Below are 20,635 nucleotides of genomic sequence, written 5' to 3'. Positions count from 1 at the left end.
AATAATGGCATATGCTTCTCTTCAGTTTTCAAAGATAATTGTCTTCAGTTTTGAAAGTTAGAAAGACTTCCTGAGCATCCTGTCAAGTCTCCCCTCCCAAGACTCAGTGCCTTGGCAGGTCCTGGCAATTGCTCATCCAAAAGTACCTCCAATCTACTTGCTTTTCCATCTCTACTCCTGCAATCCCAGTCTCCATTTCTGTTACCTGCCATCAGAAATGGGACAGTAGCTTTCCAGTTGGGCCTCCCGCTTCCATAAGTGCCCTTTCCAAACAAGTCAATTTTAAATATATAAATTAGTCCCTGTCACTCTTAAGCTTAAAACCATCGGTTGATTTTCCATTTCACTTAGTATTAAAAGTGACTTCTGTATCATGGATTTGCAGGTTAGGCCCCTTTTACCTTCTCACCTTATTGAATGCTACCTTTATTTTTAACTGAGTATCTGTACTGCTCTGATTTCAACCCCATGAAGATCCCTAACTCTTTCTTCCCTTGGGGCCACTTGTCCTGTTATTCCCACTACCAAAAAGTGATTTTCCCCACCCTTCCCCCTTCCTGGTCCTTTCTGTCTTTTCAGAGGCTTTCCCTGAGTACTCTGTATACACTGTTCATCACTTTCTCTACCCTAACCAGCAGTTTACCTCATAGTGCTTAGTGTTGTTATATATATATATGTGTGTGTGTGTGTGTTTGTGTGTGTATAGTTTATTTATTTTGAGAGAGAGAAAAAGAATGAATGGGGGAGGGGCAGAGAGAGAGGGAGAGAAAGAAAACCCAAGCAAGGCTCCACGTTCTACACTGAGTCCTGCTTAGGGGCTCAACCTCATGACCATGAGATCATGAGCTGAGCCTCAATCAAGATCTGATGCTTAACCGACTGAGCCACCAAGGCACCCCTGTAATCATATATTTTTATTTATTGTCCCTCTTCACTGCTCAGTAAGCCCTGTGAAAGCAGCAGATGTAGTTTTCTTATTTGCCACTGGTCTCTTACCTAACGCGGTGTCTGACATAAAGCCATTTTTATTTTGTGTGTGTTGTTTTGTTTTGTTTTGTTTAGGTTTTGAATTATATTTTGCAATCGCAGTAAAAACTTCCAAAAATAATCCACCGTATTTCCAGTTGAACTTATACCACCTGAAGGAACCTAGGAAACTCACTGTTCTTTTTCAGCTACTTCTACTATATCAGCTATTTACTCAAGTGTGAGGCAACTGTATTAAGGTTTCCCCTACATCGATTCTGATTCCAAACATCCTAATTTTTTGTCCTAATATTTTACTCCAAATTATAGGATTGGAAAAGAATAATGGGAAAGTTTCTCTGTCTCCTCAGAAAGATAATCTGCTTTGTCGTTCTTTACATTCCATGTAAGGAAAACGCGCACTGATACTCATTTCTCAACCTACTCCAGGTCTAAGGAAACAGCACCAGAATTCCCACAGAGCCCAGGGAGCCCTGAAGAACCTAAGAACTGCAGCCAACAGCACTGGCTGCAGAATAGTGAGAACAGTAACATTAATACTAATAATGGCTTTCTTGTGTTGAGTACTTATTATATTATGCTAGGCATTTACATCATTTACTCTTCACAAAAAGCTTATAATTATCCTTGTTTTACAGATGAGTGACATTAAATAGCTTTCCAAAGGTCACATAGATAGTGAGTAGCTAGTCTGTAATTGAAAGTATGTCTTCTCTTCGTTACAGCCTACTGCCTTTCTCTGCCATGAAGTCACACCAATTAAAAGTTACTTGATTTTTCTTACTCCTGATTGTTATATTGACCTTCTTTTCCTAGTCCGTTATCCTTCTATTTCCTCTGTACCTCCATTTATTAGTAATAATGACTAGAAAAATAGAAAAGACTGGTGCCTCAAAAAAAACCCCACAAAACAACTAAACATCATTATTGACAATAATTATTTTCTGGGTCTGTTATAGTGTAATTGCTAGTTTCCTTGCCCTGCAAGACTAGAATAATTACACCTATCTCAATAGAGTAATTAATATAAGTATTTTTATTTATAAACTGCTCTGAAATCTTCCAATAGAGATAGAGGATAAGGATAATTTTTTTATTATAACCAATTACCCACATTCAAAAATCATTTAGAGTCATTTAAAATAAACATAAAATGGAAATATAGAAATAAATAATGTCTCTGTAATAAAGTGGCAAAATCCTTTATCAAGAAAACCTAGGATAGATATGTATGCAAATGCAGTATTTTAATTCTGAGCTTCCAAGAAGTCAAGATTAAAAAGGGAACCATGAATTTTTAGCATTTATTATTTTATGAAAAGATAGGTTTTACATAGAAATTAAGTAATACATCTTACAGATTTTTAATAGAAGGTATATTGAATCAAAAAGGTTAACATCTTCTGTAGTGGTTTTATGAAAGCTGCAAAACTTCCAAGTGACTATTCTTATGTTGACCTCCCTTGTTTAACTAATGATATAATCATTAAATAATTATTTTATTCAGGCATTTTGGGAGAAGTTACAACAATATAGTCTATAAATGCAGCTTTCTTATGCACTAATAATATAAAAAGGGAAATGATTAATAGTTAAATTCTTTCTTCCCAGGACTTTGTGGATGAACCATGTATCTTCCAGTTCTGAATTGAAGCCTATTGTTATTTCTACACATTGGGTATCACACTGATCCTATTCTCACATGAACCAGTGGAGGCATTTCATATATTTGGTTTATATCATTTTGGTTGCCCATTAGAAGATGGAAAAAATCCAACAAATTACTGATTAATAAAAACATTTTATTGATGCTATGAAAATAGAAATAAATTTGTTCTTTCTGCATAATTTTTCTTAAATTTTATTAAAGGACAATTTGAACAGACTTAAGCAATTTTTGTCAATATGGTCTGCCCCAATGTTATTAGCTTAAAAATACAAAAGCTGTATAAATTCTGATGATACTATGTATTGTCTCTTATAATTTATAATTTACATTTTATAAAAAACAAAGAAGAAAGGAATACATAAAGGCAATAATTTTAATGACATTTCAGCTTCTAGATTGAAAATTTTGCCACATAAATGAACACTAAACAAGAATACCCTTCTGTCATTAATATGATGACATGCCAGAATGCTTTGTTGCATATACAAAGGACAGTCTCTTTTAATAAGATGAAGTTACAGGCAAGATGTCAATCATACTGACTTTGTAGGGTGGTTGTGCACAAATTCATTTGAGCATATTCCACATTGTAGATGCTCAATAAATGGTGACCATAGTTGTCATCATTACCACAAAGGGAGCTTGTCCCTAAAAATGAAAGTTGAAAAAGTCAAAAGTAATCTTTTCCCTCATCTCTTAAAAAATAGCTGAAAACTTTGAGTAAATGAGTTTTATATATACACTTATTTTTCTCTTTCAGGATGTACAGAAAGTCCTATCACATGGTTGGTTTGGCATACCCAGAAGCTGTCATAATAACATTAAAGGTGAAATGATTTTAATTATTTTAACTTTTTCAAATAGTCATTTTTCAAATCTTAAAATGGTTGGGAGAACATGAAAATAGGTCTTTGCTGCAGCTTATATGTTTGTATATAAGTAGTATTTTAACCATTTTCAACATGTCGTGTGTTCTGAATCATGACTCATTGTAGACTTAAATGAGGATTGATTGACACCAACAAGCTATCAATGCATATGCACGTGTGTGCACACACATATGTGCTTTCTTTTCTTCTTTGTGCTTTATTTAGGTGGATCTTGAATTCAGTTTTGAGATGGCACCAGGACTTGTCAGAATATACATATCTTGTTATGTATATACTATGGAAAAGTTGCATGCATTAAAAAAATATTTCAGGACAAAACTTACATGAAAGAAATTTGTTTGGAATTTTAGTTCTGAGAAAATATAAAAAGATAAAATTAAGAAACAAAACAAAAGAAATTTGTCTCTCTCATCTCTGCTTTTCCTGTGGTTGAGGCCCCATTGCAGTATTAAATATGTTAGAAATAACTAGAGTCAAAACTCTGAAGTGGTAAAAGTTTTGGATTCACTTGTCTCCACTGTGTGTGCCCATGTGAGCACTGTTCCTATTTCTAGAGGCAGTTTGTAGGCTTATTATTTAATATCTCTTATTTCTTTCTATTGTTGAATTTGGGTAGAGGCATTCAACTTTGTCTCCTCTAATAGTTTCATGGTTGTTTTCCTGTATCACCCAAGAATTTAAAGGACACTGGCAACAGAATATCCTGATTTGCTTTATTTGTGATTTATTAAACTCTTTTTCTAGTTTCAATTTATATTGTTTTCTTTTGTTAATTTATTTTTAAGGGTACCCTTTGCATTTGTTTTTTTTTTTTTCTCTGTTCCATATTAGACTTTCATCTTATTAACTTAAAAGGATAGTTTTTCTTGGGCACTTTTTTATGTTTATGTTTCTTTTTTTTAATGTTTATTAATTTTTGAGAGAGAGAGAGAGACAGCATGAGTGGGAAAGGGGCAGAGAGAGAGGGAGACACAGAATCTGAAGCAGGCTGCAGGCTCTGTGCTGTCAGCACAGAGCCCAACATGGGGCTTGAACTCACAAACCATGAGATCACAACCTGAGCTGAACTCGGCTGCTTAACTGACTGAGCCACCCAGGGACCCCTGTGTTTATGTTTCTAAAGCTATAATAAAGGAGTATATAACTGAAATGTCACATTGTAGGATATTAATTACTCCTTGGATCTTGTGAGATTTTTATTTACTCAAATGTGGGCAAGAATGTTACTTATTTTTATTTTTCTTATTTTAATAACCTTTACTTAGAAACCAACACAATGTTTTAGTATGAGAGAAAGTAAACATTTTTCTAAAGTTCAGTATAGAAAAAATATATAAACTAACAGGTTGCAGAAGGAAATAGCCACCAGTAAAGAATATTTTTGTTAAATAGTTCTTATTTCCTGAGATACCTTCTTGTCTTGTTTGTTCTTAATCAAGCATCTGCAGTAGTTTATAAATGTAAATTATCATTGTTGATAAAAATCCCCCAAAGTAGAGAACTAACCTTTTACTCAGTGGGAACCCCCTAGCAGGAACTATAAATAGCAGCTTCCTAATAATCTGAACTAATTCTTCTGTGTTAGCTTTGGAATTTGATAAAAGATTTGTTGGCCTCATTTGAGCTTTACGATGGCAAAATGCCTTCTAAGACAACTTTTGGCGATTCTAAATTTACAAACAGATAAAGCAAGTGTTTGGGGATCAAATCAGGGCCAAATGTGAGGAATTTAACAAAAGCATGCAAGCAAATAAAACAAAAATATTTCATTGGTGTTTTCAAGTGATTAAAATTACCATTGGAAGCTGTTATTACTATTTTCAAAAGCAGTATTTTTAAAAGAGACTGAATACTTTTTATCAGATTCTCAGGTTTCATCATGTTATAGTACAGATAATTGGCCTCTGTAAAAATGTGTTAAATGAACAAAGTTCTAAACAATGCCAGCCCAAATTCAAAATTAATACCTAGCTTTAAGGTTGCCCGCTTACTATTCAATAGTAAACCTGTTGTGTGTATGTAAACCCACACTTTGCTAATAGTTTCTAATAATCAGAGCTGACTGTTGTATTTCTTTAAATTTTTAAAATTTCAGTGATTTATTTAGTATTGGAGCTCCAAATTTACATTAAAACCTCCTTAGTATATAGGACTTAATATCACTTGTTACAAGTCCATTTTGTGAACACCTCTGCAAGTATTCATCCTGCAATTACCCAAAGCAAACATCAGGAGGTAGCTGTAACAGTTTGGCTTTCTCTCCCACTGGCAGTGGTTTTTTTCCAAGGGTATGTATGTGTTTGCCTATAAGCCTGACCACTTCCCTAAAGAATCTCCTGAAATGCTGCAATTTACTCTCCTCTTCCTTCATGTCAGTCAAAAGACCCACTTCTTTTTCCTTTTCATCTGTCCTTGGAGGAAAGTGTAAATGAATCAGTCAAGGGTACAATGAGTAACAAGGTTGTATATACTCTACCTTTCTAGTGTGTTTGCATCTTAAAGGAAGACATAAAATATCAAAGCTTTAAACCAAAGTACTAACTCTTAGGGTATAATTTCAAGCCGTGTAGAAGGTGGTGGATGGGAAAGAGAAGTTGGGGCTACTTTCCCCCATCTCCCCATTGACATCACCACATAACCCATAATTCTACCTGAAAATGAAGCCCACTCTGAGAAAGTGACTTATGGTATGAATTTGAAGAGAGATTGAGGATAAGGTTACTATTATAGTGTTAACAGGTTTATTACATCAAGTTTGATAACTTTGGGATTAAAGGATTAAGGAAAATCTTAACACTACATTACACATTATGGCCTCACTTTTGTGAACCCATGGATGCTAAGTGGCCCTGTCATATCAAACTCTGCAAAATATAGTCAGATGTTCTAAATTGAAATGTAACCTGCTGAATCTACAATGCTTGATCTTTTCATAGAGAGAAATAGAACTATATAATATTGCCATTTAAAGTCTTTCCTCTTTTTTTTTTACAGGATGTTGATAAATGGTCTTTTGATGTATTTGCCTTAAATGAAGCAAGTGGAGAGCACAGCCTGAAGTTTATGATTTATGAACTGTTTACCAGATATGATCTTATCAATCGTTTCAAGGTCAGAAACATGGGACAAAAGTGAAATGCTCTTAGAATTGGTTATCTGAATAAGAATGAAAAAGCAGAACATTGAGTCATTAATCAATGCATTTTTTAATGTTTCTAATTAGCAGGTCACAGAACTAGGGGATGAGTTTACCACACGATATATCCATTTTCCATGACTCACTGACATGTATCCACATGGATGTCATGAGGCCATTGTAGTATCATTCCAACAAGATACCAACATCCCCCTGAATTACTCCCAGAATAGTCATGTACAGACTGTGAGCTATGTTTTCTTAAAAAAAAAAAAAAAAAGATGCTCTTCTATGTTTCACAAACACAGAATGAATCTTTATTGGCAGCTTTTCTTAAACTGAGATGAAAGGGCTTCTAATTAACTTCATTTAGAGCCATTTAAGCAACAGATTTGATCCAGATTTCTGAGCACTCTGAAACTTGTACCCTTCAGCATTTCCAATGGAATCATGGCATTTTTAGAGCTAGAGGGTACTGGGAGGTCATTTATTTTAATCCTTTGTACTACGGATAGAAAAAAAAGACTTCAATTGTAACTGGGAATTTTACCCTTTTAAGAACTAGCCTTCTGTCTTGACTCTGGAAGATATAAACATTTAAAGACCACAATATGGGTGATATTGTTAATTCATCTCTCTTAGTTAAACACATGGGTTTATTATAATCTTAGGATTGAAAGCTAACAGGTTAATGAAATCATTTTTTGGAACAGCCTACATTAAACTGCAAAAAAACTCCTCCCACATCTGACTCACAATTGTGTTCCATCCCGAACATTGTTGTGCTTATGTTGACTTAGTGCTACTATTTTATCAAAATATAATCATAATTATTATTTTTCGCAGATTCCTGTTTCTTGCCTAATTTGCTTTGCAGAAGCTTTAGAAGTTGGTTACAGCAAGTACAAAAATCCTTATCACAATTTGATTCATGCAGCTGATGTCACTCAAACTGTGCATTACATAATGCTTCATACAGGTATCATGGTAAGAAAGCTTTCTTAACTGAAGTTTGTTAGTTTGTAACATCAAATTCCTTTTCTCCATTTTGCCATTGTCCCTCTAATACCCATAAAAGTATTATAAGAAGTAATCTTTTGTATTTTTTAGGGTTAGTGAGTTATTCATAATATACATTATCCAAAAAAATATTTTAACTCAATGATAAAAAGATACCCAGAGGCAAATGTAAATATACTGCAAATTTTCCCATCGGAATCACCCAAAAAAAGTGACCTAGATAAAAAGTCTTTGGGATAAAAGCTAGTTACAGTTCTCTTCTCTCATATTACCATGTTCTCCCAAGCTGACTTCAGTGGATTTTTCTCTTTTACTTGCATTGCTAATTATAATGAAATCTTAATAGGGATTTTGGAAATTATTTATGTGAATTTTTCCAAATTCTCCTTCCTTTTCTTTGCATCTGAATGAATCTATGAATAAGTAAATAAATAATCCAGCAGTGCAATCCTGGGACAACAGTGAGTTCATGTTAGGAACTCTGGCACTGCTTGGAATTTCTGAAATGTATCAGAGTTTAGGGTGACTCCCAGAAATGAAAAGGAAGGAATAACTCTTCTAAAAATTCCACACTGACATGGGTTCAAAGGGATATAGTCCCTGTGAGTACCTTTTTGATTCCTTATGTGTCAGCCTACGCTGAAGCAGTGCCATAAAGTGCATGTACGTAGAATGTTCCACCAAACCCCATAATATGCATTTCCTACCTATTTTGATTTCAGAAGTCACACCTGTTCTTTTGGGTCATTGGCACTCAGATCTATGTAACTAATGCTCTTTGGGGCCAAAAGATCCTCAATACCTCATCTTCCCACACCAGAGACTATTCCTAACCTGGTCCCAAGCAAAGTCCCTAGGGCCACAGTATGTTGTGCTGAAGATATTGAAAACTTATGACAGTTACATAATTATTATATTTTATTATATACAGGAAATTCTAATAATAATTTTATTTTTTCCTAAGAAACTATAGTATGTTGCTTACTATATATACCATCCACTTGCTGTGATTCATCCAATAGTGTCTCATATGATGACTAAAGAAATTGTCTACTCCACTTTTTCATCTTTCTTTTCCTCCAAAATATCACAGATCTATAAATGCCTTGGGCTCAGATCCTATTCCTAAGCCATGTTTCAATTATCTGTTGCTCTAAAACAAACTACTCTAAAATTTAGTGGCTTCAAACAACAATTTATCAATATCTCTCAAGGGTCTAGTTAGAAGGGTCCCAACTAGCAGGTTCTCACTGTGGTCTCTCATGGGCTTACAATCAGCTAGCAAGTATGGCTGAAGATATCTAAGGACATCACTGGGAAAGACATCCATGGTGGCTCAGTCACCGGCTGGCAGTTGATAATGGCTAATGGTTGGAGCTCAGCTGTCTTTTTTTTTTTTTAATTTTTAGGTATTTATTTATTTAGTTATTTATGTAGCAAGGGGGAGGGAGGAACAGAGAGAGAGAGAAAGAGACAGAATCCCAAGCAAGCTCCACACTGTCAGTGCAGAGCCTGAGGCAGGGCTCGAACTTAAAAACCGTGAGATCATGACATGAGCTGAGATTAAGAGTTGGATGCTTAATCAACTGAGCCACCCAGGCACCCCTTAGCTGGGCTTTTCATAAAGGATTTTCTTGGAATATTACTACCAATTCAAGAGAAATATGCATTCTACAACAATATTGCAAAGTAATATATCCTGCTTTGGAGTTAAATCCTATTTGGGTGAGACAGAAATCTCAAAAACCCTAACTGATACAGTAGCATGACCTTCTCATGACCTTATTGAAGGCTGAACTTACATGTATTGTCAACCTCATACCTTGGGTTTTCCTGTTGTAAGGTATAGGTATGGGCATCACAGACTTAAGGTATAAACATGCCCATTGGCTGAGATCAAATGCAGCCATGTCTGGACTTGCTTGGTCCTGGGTTGGAGTTTACTCACTCTTCTTTCTAGGAGTCTGATTTGGCATGGAAAGGGATGGAGTAGAAGTTAACAATAATAAGTAGAAGATAAAGCATTCAAAGATAGAGTTTTAAAATATTATAAGCTTTTAAAAAGTAGCATATGTAACCTTCTTTATAACTGTTTCTAGTATGTGCACTCACACACGCACACACACACACACGCAAATTCTTTTAAAGTTCCTTTGGTTCTAATAAGACTTCATCATCACAGCTGTTTTTTGAACTCTTTGCCTCCTGACAGCTGCAAATGCTGTTCTACTTGAAAAAGTTGCTTCACTACCTTCCTGGTTAGAGCTGCTTACTGTTTCCTTTCTAAGGCCTTGGTCTTGAATCTGATAACCAGATGGTTTTCAAGTGTGGCATTTCCTCTTTCCTGAGTTCTGTGGCTTTGAAAAAGTTAACTCAAAAACATAACATGTAAGTGGTACCCTGAAATGGAAACTGAAGTGATCCAGTTTTTTCAGAACTTAATGGAATGGAAAAGTAAAGCCTTCAGTCTAATAAAATATCTACTTTAATTATGACATGCAGTGAGAAGATATATGCCATTTTATGCTGGGAGGTAACCAAAATTTCATCATTTAAAAATGTTTCTGCATGGGGCGCCTGGGTGGCGCAGTCGGTTAAGCGTCCGACTTCAGCCAGGTCACGATCTCACGGTCCATGAGTTCGAGCCCCGCGTCGGGCTCTGGGCTGATGGCTCAGAGCCTGGAGCCTGTTTCTGATTCTGTGTCTCCCTCTCTCTCTGCCCCTCCCCCATTCATGCTCTGTCTCTCTCTGTCCCAAAAATAAATAAACGTTGAAAAAAAAATTTAAAAAAATAAAATAAAATAAAAATGTTTCTGCTTAAGTATATTTTATTTTCGCTATCAGTGTAAAGGGAGCTAAATAAAAGTCTCCTATTTTAGCCTCAGAATCTCTGTTCTGAAATGAAATCTCTGTTTGAAGAAATGAAGGATGCTGTATTATTGGTAAATAGAGAAATTCAAATCCACAATGGAACTTTTTCCTCGGAATTGTGAGGAGGACTTTTTCCTGGATATACCAAGCCACTCCAACTTCTCCAGAATACTGGACAAAGCTGGTCCAGCCCGGCAGGACTCCTAGAAGTGACATTAGTGAAGATCACATAGTCACTCTTTGAGAGGACCGTAACTTACCAGTCATAAACATAACTTCACTCTACTTTAGCAGGTTTTGTTGGAGGAACTTGTTTCTGATTTATTCATCCTTCAGCAAAAATGTGTTAGTGGGCTCTTTAATCATCCATTAGTTTGGCCATTACAAAAACAGCCTAGTGGAAGATGGTCACTGTTGTCCAAGATCAGGAAGATACATTTAAACTACAGAGAGTAATGAGAAATTTTATGATAGATGCTAAGATGAAAGGCAAAATGAATTACGAATTTATTGACAGTGTTGCCAAAACTACATTTCACTGCCAGCTTTATAGCTTTGGGAAAGTTACTGAAGTCACTGACTTCAGTATTTTAGTTGATGTCCTGCTGTTTCAGGACAGTCTTATCTGTGTGACATTTATGGAGCACTCCAGTGGCAGCCCCAAATTGTCAGGTGACTCACACAGCCTGTCACCTGCAAAGTGTTCTAAGGACCAGTGCCTGAAGGGGATTGTGATGAAGCCAGTGTCCTTCAGTTTGTTAATGTCAGATGGGATACTCTTGGCTTGGGAGTAGACACTGCAGAGAGATTGGATGTCGGTACAGCCTCCATCTCTTTCTATCCTTTATCACTTAGTTAACTTGTAGTTCTGTGCCAAGGTGACAGGGGTGTGTGGTAGCTCAATCCATTTGCTAAAGAGCAAATTCCTTCACCAAGTGCTACCAAGCCACCTTCAAATATCTCATTGAATTTCAAATCATCCGAGGTCTTGAAAGGAACACTTGTATTTAAGGGCTCCTGGCACTGTGTTCTAACATTAAGAGTAGAAGAAAGAAAGATGATGTGAGATCTATTTCCTTTGGCAGTTGCAGTCTACTGACCACACCCAGAAATAGACCCCCACACTCTGGAATGACTCAGTTGTTCTCCAATCAGTCTACAGAAAATGTACCACTCTGTCTGTGTTCTACAAACTGTGTGGGAATTCTGTTTTTACAAACGGCTTCCCAGACAGCAATGTTTGGAAGAGTGGAATGGGTACAGGCTTTCAAGGCAATCAGACATAGGTGTGAAATCCTGCTCTACCACTATGCTTGCTCACTTGCTCTCTACCTTGGTTTTCTTGTCATTAATATGTGGTTAATAATACTGACCACCAGTGAAGAGTCAATGATATCATATATGTAAAGCACCTAACCTAGTTCCTGACACATAATGGGTATTAACACACACCCTCACGTCGATAACAATTATTAACTTATTTTTATTATATATTACTTTATGTGTATTATGTATTAATATTATTATAACACTCACTTTCTATACTGGGTAAGTTATAGCAAACTATGTCATCCTAGTCAAAGGGATGGAGAAAAAGTACCCAACCCAATAATTTAAAGAGTTATTAATTATGCTCTTTTAGACACACCAGGAACTAATAGGTCAATGTGATTTTCTGACCTGAAATTCTCCCAACCTTACACATACACACACACACACTGAAAACTTGAGGTATGAAAATTTACATCGTAAGTCTTAGAGCTTTATTAGCTTCTACCCATCAATATACCCAGTTAAATTATCTAGAAATTCTGCTTTTGAAACCTTAGAAGAATGTGTTCTGCATATTACCTCCCTCAAGTAACAAATGCTGTTGTCATCCATGGAAGGAATATTTTGATCTCTGGAAGGAACAGAAACTTTGAAATCAGATTTGGGGGTGAATTCCTGCTCTTCCACTTGATAGCGATGTGGCCTTTGGCAGGTTGATTCAATTCTTTAGGATTCAGCTTTGTTTGCTGCCAGATGAAGGTAAAAATACTTACCTCATAAATGGAAAATAGGATGGTTATACAAATTAGAGACCATATAACTAAAATGTCCAGTTAATGTTAGTTTCTTCTTTCTTTCTGTCATCATTGTGCGAACTGTTGATAGCGGTCAGTATCTCCCTATGATGTAATTTGAGGACTTCTCATTTTTAGAGTTAGTCTCCCTGAGCATTCCTCTATGCAAAGTGCAAACTGTAGTTTAGATGAAGCACAGTGTCTGCACTGCTCATGACTCATCATTTTTACCCTTTATGCCTGTCCGTGAGGAATCAGAAGAGTATAGGTTACGTATGGATCACTATGCTAGTTGGGAAGAGTGATAGGATTCAGTCTGATTCTCTCTGGCGTGTCCTCTTGCATCATTTACAAAATCTATGAATTTAAGCTTTCATTTTCTGAGTTAGAATTCTCATTTGGCACCAGTGTAAAATGAATTAACAACCAAGGAGCTAAAAATTCAGCCCCAAATTCTACTTTTGCTAATGCAGAATAGATGTGCTTTTAAATTGAGTGTGAGGGTTCAGCATTTCTCTCTTTCCAAACCATTTTATAATTTAAAATTATTTATTAGGGCTATAATGTGGCAATAAATAAGAGAGATTCATGGAAGAAGTACTATTTATGGGAAGCAGAGAATAATGAGACTAAAAACAGGAAATAAGTATAATCAATTTTGACAGCTAGGAAGATAATAATTTTAAATACTTATGAGATAATCTATAATTAAAATTTATCTCTGCTGCCCTAATTGTATTTTTGTATAATTGCAACTTCATATTCTATGTTATTATAGATATTGAATGTTACTTTTTTAAAATCACAGTTAAATATATAAATCTTAAATATAATCAGTAGGAAATACTTAAGAAAACAGGTGACTTTTTTTCTAGGAATAATTTTTTTTATAAAACAATGGGTTTCTGGGGGCTCAAGAACTGGTTTAACTTTAGTTGCTTGCTATTCATTTCATGGTGTTTAATTCCACAGTCTCGCTGGGGACATTGGAGGCTCAGTCTTACTTCAGTTTATAATACAGCCCATTCTTCCTTTTAATGACTCACAATTAAATGCACCCATAAACACAGAATAGCTAGCTATATCAACTCCCTTTGGTTCTGAAAATCATTTCTGCTTCAGTCATCCAGCTGTGAGACTATTTATTCTTGAATTGCAATCACTAAAGATATGTTAGCTCACTATTATTTCCCAGACTCAATGCCTTCTACAGTGCATTTAAGGTAATAAGTTCAGAAAAATGGCATCTGTTCTGTATTTTACTATATGACAAGATTTGTGAAAAAGCACAGCGAATACATTAACTTAAAACTTCTTTTAAAATTCCACAGGGAATGATCACTAATTCTATTTTCATGAGAGCTCTGGCTGAGAGGGTAAATAACTTGTTTGCCTAATGATCGACAAAGATTTAAAACCAGAAATTGTCTGATTCCACAATCTCTTTCAACTATTCCTTACTACCTCCTTCTAATACAAAATTGGTGAAATTAAAGTCAACAGACAAATATTAAGTTCCTACTATGTGCCAATTACCATGATAGGTTATGTGAAGGGGAGCAAAGATTAATAAGATGATGCCTTTGTCAATTATGAAATTCAACAGTTGTCACCTCTCATTCCTGAGTCATGGACCTACAATGGCTCCCTCTTGCATTTTATACAAAATCCAAATTCATCAGCTCTAATCAAAGTAGTCTATCAACTCTTCCCATAAGCTGCACTCTCTTTCCATTCTCATTCCACTTGACTTTCCAACACAATTGGCAATTCGCCTTTCATATCAGCCTCTACACTCTCATTCTGCATTTGCTCTATTTAGAATCTCTCTGTTCCTAACACTGCATTTAGATACTAATCTTTGTCCATCCTTCTTTCAAGATCACTGCCATCAAATAGACATTCAATCTGCTCTTTGATTGTACTTCAAACTGTGATCTTTTATCAAGTATGCATGTAGTTTACATTATATTTTTCTGTTGCTTTGTACAATTTAATTGTTTCAAGTATATGGAATGAGACTACTAAGAGCAAGCTCCATATCATTTGGATCCTCCATTACTACCATCAAGTACCACCTACTGGTGGTTCTATCCAATAGAACTATCTGTGATGATAGGAACACTGCACTGTTCCATCTGGTAACTACTTGCTACATGTGACTATGAAGCAGCTAAAATTTGGTTTCTGTGACTGGGAAAATGAGCTTAATTTTATTTAATTATATTTATTTTCAGTTTAAGTGGTCACATGTGGTTACCATAATAGAGGAGTAAAACTGTTATGTTAAATGTCAGTGATGAATAAACTATCAAATTACCAAAGTAGGCTTATAATAGCAGAGAAATTTGTTAAACCATCCAATGGATAACAGAACGATCAATCTATATTGAAGCAGGTGGTCTGGATTTTATATGAAACATTTATTCTCTCTTTTATTACTAACTTATATGCACAGTCAAGAGTATGTGTGCTATGAAGAGCAAATTTAGTAAATTCTTAGAAACGCTTCCAGATTTTTAAATATAAACACAAAGTTCAGTTTCTCTAATGATAAAAGTGAATATTTTCAACTCTTAGGAAATTTCCTGATAGAAGAGTCTTCTACAAAAGTTGAGCTAAAAACATTTCAATGATATATGGGCTATATGTAAAAAATTACTAAACTAAAAGAAATCACTAAACTATAATTGATTTCATGAGAACCCAAATTGCTAATTTTAATTAGCAACAAACCCCTTTGAATTCAAAAACCCAGTGAGGGTTCACCTTTTAAATCATAGAAAATTACTCCTTTTCTGATTAGCAAGGAACATTATAATGTCTCTTTTTGAATTTACAAGCCATGAAACAATCATTGACTTCATGAAGCATCCATTATGCAATTAATGTATGTGAAATAAGGGAAAAAAGTATTTTAAGATCAATAAAAATAATTTAATATATTTATACGACTACTTATACTGGATGCACTGAAAAATCTCTTTTGTAGGAATACAAGATGGCTCTGCTTTCTAAATACCATGGTATCTTTCTTTAATTTACTAGCACTGGCTCACTGAACTGGAAATTTTAGCAATGGTCTTTGCTGCTGCCATTCATGATTATGAGCATACAGGAACCACAAACAACTTTCACATTCAGACTAGGTAAGTTATATAAAGTATTAACTTTTAATTAAAACTTGAAATTTATTTTCCACATATTACTTATTTTTAAGAAAATTTAAAAATAACAGTGAATATGTCTAATAAGAATAGTTTTAATAGATTTTAGCAAAATTCCTTAAGCTAACAAATGATTATTATTTATCAAGAAAATTGTACAAGTATTTGGTGACATATTTAGCAATTTAGAGAATGTAAAAATGTGTCATACAACTTCTTTCTTCCCAGAATTAATATTCTGAACTATCACATAAGTCAGACATCTGCTCACTGAGACAAATCTTACCACATATTGTTTAAGGCATCAGTTTAGTATCATTATGTATTTGAAAGTAATAAAATTGTACTTCTGAAAAAAAATCAAGGAAACTGTATTTCCAGGTTAGCATGAAGTTCTAAGCTTAAAATAATTAGAAAATGATATTTTTTAGTGATGGTAATAATGGCAGTTATTAGAATCAAAATACCAGAGTGGAGATATATTTGTCATCACAAAATCACAGATTGGGTGGTTTAAATAACAGAAATTTTCTCACAGTTTTGGAGTCTAGAAGTCCAAGAAATGTCAGCAGGTTTGGTTTCTGCTGAAACCCCTCTCGTTGGCTTGCAGATGGCTGCTCTTTCACTGTTTTCACATGGCTTTTTTTCTGTGGGTACACATTCCTGGTATCTCTTTCTCTTCCTATAAGAAAAATACCGCCATATTGGTTAGGCCTCACCCTTATGACCTCATTTAACTTTAATTACCTCTTTAAAAGCCTATCTCCATATACAGTCCCATTCTAAGGTACAAAGGGTGAGTACATCAACATAAGGATTTGGGAGGGAAATAATTCAGTTCGTAACAGAAAAGTGCTCTCTGCTCTTTTGGTTGCACAGAGATCTCAGTGCCTGGGAGGCAGAACGTGTCTAGGACCCATCATGATCCAATTCGCTTTCTATACATTGGATCCTGAAATTTCTCTGTCTTTTACTAGTCAAATATGCTTGAGATGGAGATGTACACTGACAGACTGATGTTTCTCTGGAACTACTGTAGACCTGTCTATTCTTGTTGAGGGAAAATTAAATTTATTTTTTACTTTTTCATTTTTTAAATTAATAGACTTTATTTCTTAGAGCAGCTTTAGATTCTCAGAAAAACTGAAAAGTACATAGTTTCCATGTACTCTTTCCCCACCCTACAGCTTCCCCTATTGTTAACATCTTGCATCAGTATGGTACATTTGTTATAATTAATGAAATATTATTTGTAATTATTATTCACTAAAAGTCCATAGTACATATTCTGGCGTAGTCTTTGTGCTATATATCGCTCATTTCTTTTCACTGGTGAACAACAAACATTACATTGTATGCATGTGGCAAAGGTTCTCTCCTTATTCACCAATTGACAGATATCTTGGTTACTTCCAAATTTTTGAATAAAGGTTATAAATAAAGAGGCTATAAACATTCATGTGCAGGTTTTTGTGTGGTCTGTTCATTTGTTTTTTAATAGCAATATTATTAACACCTGATTTTGCAGCTATAGGAAATTATTTTTTCAATGTGGGGAGCATAGGAACATTTTATTGAAATATTAGACATTTTTAGTGCCTCAAGTGACTTAGTGACAGAAAGCCACATTATGGATCATCTGGTCAAAGTCTCACAACCTAAGCAGAGAAAAAAAACCTGAAGAGGTGAAATGATCTATCTATGTACACATAGTCAGCTGATGGCAGTAGCAGAATTCAGAAGCTGAGAAGAGGGATACTCTCAATCTAGCCTCTTCCTACAACTCTGATCCCATGGCCAGAGGCAGATGCATGATAGTTCCAGTCTTCTGTAGCCTGAAATGGGATGGGCTTAGAAAACGTGGTCCCTTGATGGAGACAGAGGGAGAGTTGAAATACAGTGAAATATTGAAGAAGGCATTCTGTGTAAACCCAGAGTCCCTAAGATTGGCAGAACAAGAAGGGAAAAAAGAGACATTGAGGTCAGGTCATGTGGAAGGGGGTGTTAATAACCTACACATTTGGAGAGTGGAGAGAGTTGTTCCATTTTTGTGCTGAACATCAGAGCAAAGGTAGACTGTGCAGATCATTTTTTCTTGTCAAAGACTCTTCCACATCCCCTGAATCCATAATGAGTGAGATTTTAATTAAAGATAGCTCATTACTGAACTGAGCCCTGTATAGGGCAATAGTTTTAGGAGAAAAGGAGCAAGAGATTTGTTACCAATGAACACTTCTTGTTTCTACTTTGAAAAGTGAAGGCAATGGACTGGCTTTCTCCAGCAGCAGTGTCAGGCTGTCTCTTCTAGCTTTCTCCTTTGCCATCCATTTACAACTGGAGGAAGAGTCCTAACTTACTTATACTTTGGACTGCAGAGAAGGATAAGGAAATGGAGAAAAAGAAGGAGGTGGTGGAAGAGAAGGAAGAAGGGAAGGAGAAGAAGAAAAAGAGTAAAGGAAGAGGAGAGGGAGGAGGAAGAAGAATTCTTTTTTCCCCCCAATTTTACATTAAGAAATTTTATATAAAGGAGAGAAAAGGTCTAGTATTTTGTTTATTTTGTTATAAATTGCCTATCAGGATCAATTTAAAGGATTAATTATACAAGAACTTGAAAATTCTATGAATAAAAAGTTGTAATGACCACAAATCTAACAATATAGTGTGCTTTTAAAACTCTATTGCCTTTATATTATGTCCAAGAAAAAATAAGGTCTTATGTTACTAATATCAATAATTCTATTGTATTTTATATTATTCATTTTTACTTGAATTTAAAATGCTTTTCTAATTTGGAAAACTCTATACTGGGTAATGAAAAGTGAAAAATAATTTAGAACATAGTGCAGTGCTAAATTTGAGTTCAATACACACATTAAAATACATGAAATCCTTGAAAGTGTAAATAAATAAAAATAATTTTTTTGTGAAAATACTGAGCTACATGTTACTATGGATACTGAATGTTGCTTAGAGTTGTTCTTTTCTTAGCAGTCAAAGACCATCTCAAACATTAAGACAGTGCTGTATTCTCAAAATCCTGTTGATTTATGAGACAAAATCATAATATAGTTTCTTACAATTAAATCTGGTTCAAAAATACATTTTTGCTTAATGCTGAAAGTAGAAGACAGTATTACTTGGAGCTATATCATGTAATAACACTGTCATGGCTAGATTTGAGGCCATATGACACAAATGATATGAGATTTACAAGTCAGTTTTTCCCATAATCTGAGTGAAATTCTAGGATTGGAAACATATATTTAATTATCTTTTAAATAAGGATTGCAGGTGTACTTTTCTGTATATTGAGTTATGATTATCGGTTAAGGAATTTTTAGGCCATGGTTGAAATTAAAACTGTTTTGAAGTTATGTACTATTAGCTAATTACATATGTTTTTCTACTTCTATTATAGTCTAGAAACAGAAGATACATAATTGTTCTTCTTAATAGGTCATTTTCCCTATGCTGGATTAATCATTAAGCTTGGTTTATCTGGTAGATTATTAGATACAAATCTCGAATAGGTAGCTTACAACAAAAACCAGGTTTCTTTAGTTCTTTCTTTTATGTATCCTCACCTTTTTTTTTTTTTTTTTTTTTTTTTTTTTTGGTAAACATTCAGTGGTGAGTGCTATAATCAGTACTACTGACTGAAAAGCCTAAAACACATAGTAAGTCTTAGTGAGGCTTAGTAAGACAAAAGTATATCCCTACCAGAAGGAACGAAAAATGAAGAATCTGGGCATTGGGGAAAGTGGAGGCAAAGTTGTACAGGTTTTAGATTGACTTTCCTTTTGCTATTTTTGCTGCCTACTTCCAACTTGCCAACTTATATACATGGATTTACCATTTTAATTCATTGAACATAGTGGTTCTGCTTCCATTCCACACTTGCAAAATGATCTGGCAACCTAAGAAGATAGAGGAATAAGCAACCAGAGCTCCATTATACAGATGTGAGAATGCTTGGAATATTTCAAACTTTATGCTAGAATACTAACTTCAACAATGCAACTTGAAATAGTTTATTTGATCAAGTGATATGATAAAATGATGTGAAAATATGGACAGGTGAAAAACAAAAGAAAACTTCTCTTGATGAATTCATTATTTTAAAATGTTCATTATAAATTGGTGGTGAAACATACATTTTGTTTAAAAAATGATTTTCTCAGTTAATTTAATGCTATGGGATCAAAATATTCAAATTGAATTGCAACATTATATGCGAGAAAAAAAACTAGAATCATAAATAGACCAAATGATTTATATTATCCCCTCCATCCTCCATCCCCCACCCAAAGTAATTTTAGTCCAGGCTAATAGGAAATAGTGGGTAATCAACTATCTGGAATGGGTTGATTCATCAACAGAGGGTTGATTCATTCAGATTAAATGAAGATGTCAAGTAATTTTTTTCCCTTTGTTTGGCATATCTAAATTAAATCACAGGTATCTGGATTACAAATTTAAAGGAAAAGGCATAATATATTCAAACTATGATAATTAAAAGGAAACGAAACACTATAACCAAGTGGGATTTAGCCCCAAGCTTAACATTCAAAAATCAGTTAAGGTAATCATCATATCAACATGCTAAAGAACAAAAACACATGATGATATCAAGATGCAGAAAAGGCATTTGACAAAATCCAACACCATTCATGATAAAAATGCTCAGTAAACTAGGAATATAGGAGACTTTCCTCAACTTGATGAAGAATGTCTACAAAAACTTGACAACTAATAGCACACTTCACAGTGAGAAATTTGAAGTTTTTCCACTAAGATCAGGAACAAGGCAAGGATGTTCCTTCTCACTA

The 20,635-nt window shown here is 34.7% G+C and overlaps 1 protein-coding gene across 8 annotated transcripts in view; it reads left to right on the top strand.

Moving 5' to 3' along the window:
* The window catches only part of PDE1A (phosphodiesterase 1A), a 326,281-nt gene that overhangs the window by 253,765 nt on the left and 51,881 nt on the right, over nucleotides 1-20,635 (top strand). For all 8 annotated transcript variants that reach the window (XM_027055252.2, XM_053215409.1, XM_027055248.2 and 5 more), the window contains 4 exons: nucleotides 3,417-3,483; nucleotides 6,541-6,657; nucleotides 7,529-7,669; nucleotides 15,688-15,788. In XM_027055252.2, coding sequence (XP_026911053.1) covers nucleotides 3,417-3,483; nucleotides 6,541-6,657; nucleotides 7,529-7,669; nucleotides 15,688-15,788 — 426 coding nt within the window. The remainder of the gene's footprint in view (nucleotides 1-3,416; nucleotides 3,484-6,540; nucleotides 6,658-7,528; nucleotides 7,670-15,687; nucleotides 15,789-20,635) is intronic.

The sequence above is a fragment of the Acinonyx jubatus genome, chromosome C1 (assembly GCF_027475565.1).
Source record: "Acinonyx jubatus isolate Ajub_Pintada_27869175 chromosome C1, VMU_Ajub_asm_v1.0, whole genome shotgun sequence".
Lineage (NCBI taxonomy): Eukaryota > Metazoa > Chordata > Mammalia > Carnivora > Felidae > Acinonyx > Acinonyx jubatus.
This window is presented reverse-complemented; position numbering and strand designations above follow the sequence as displayed.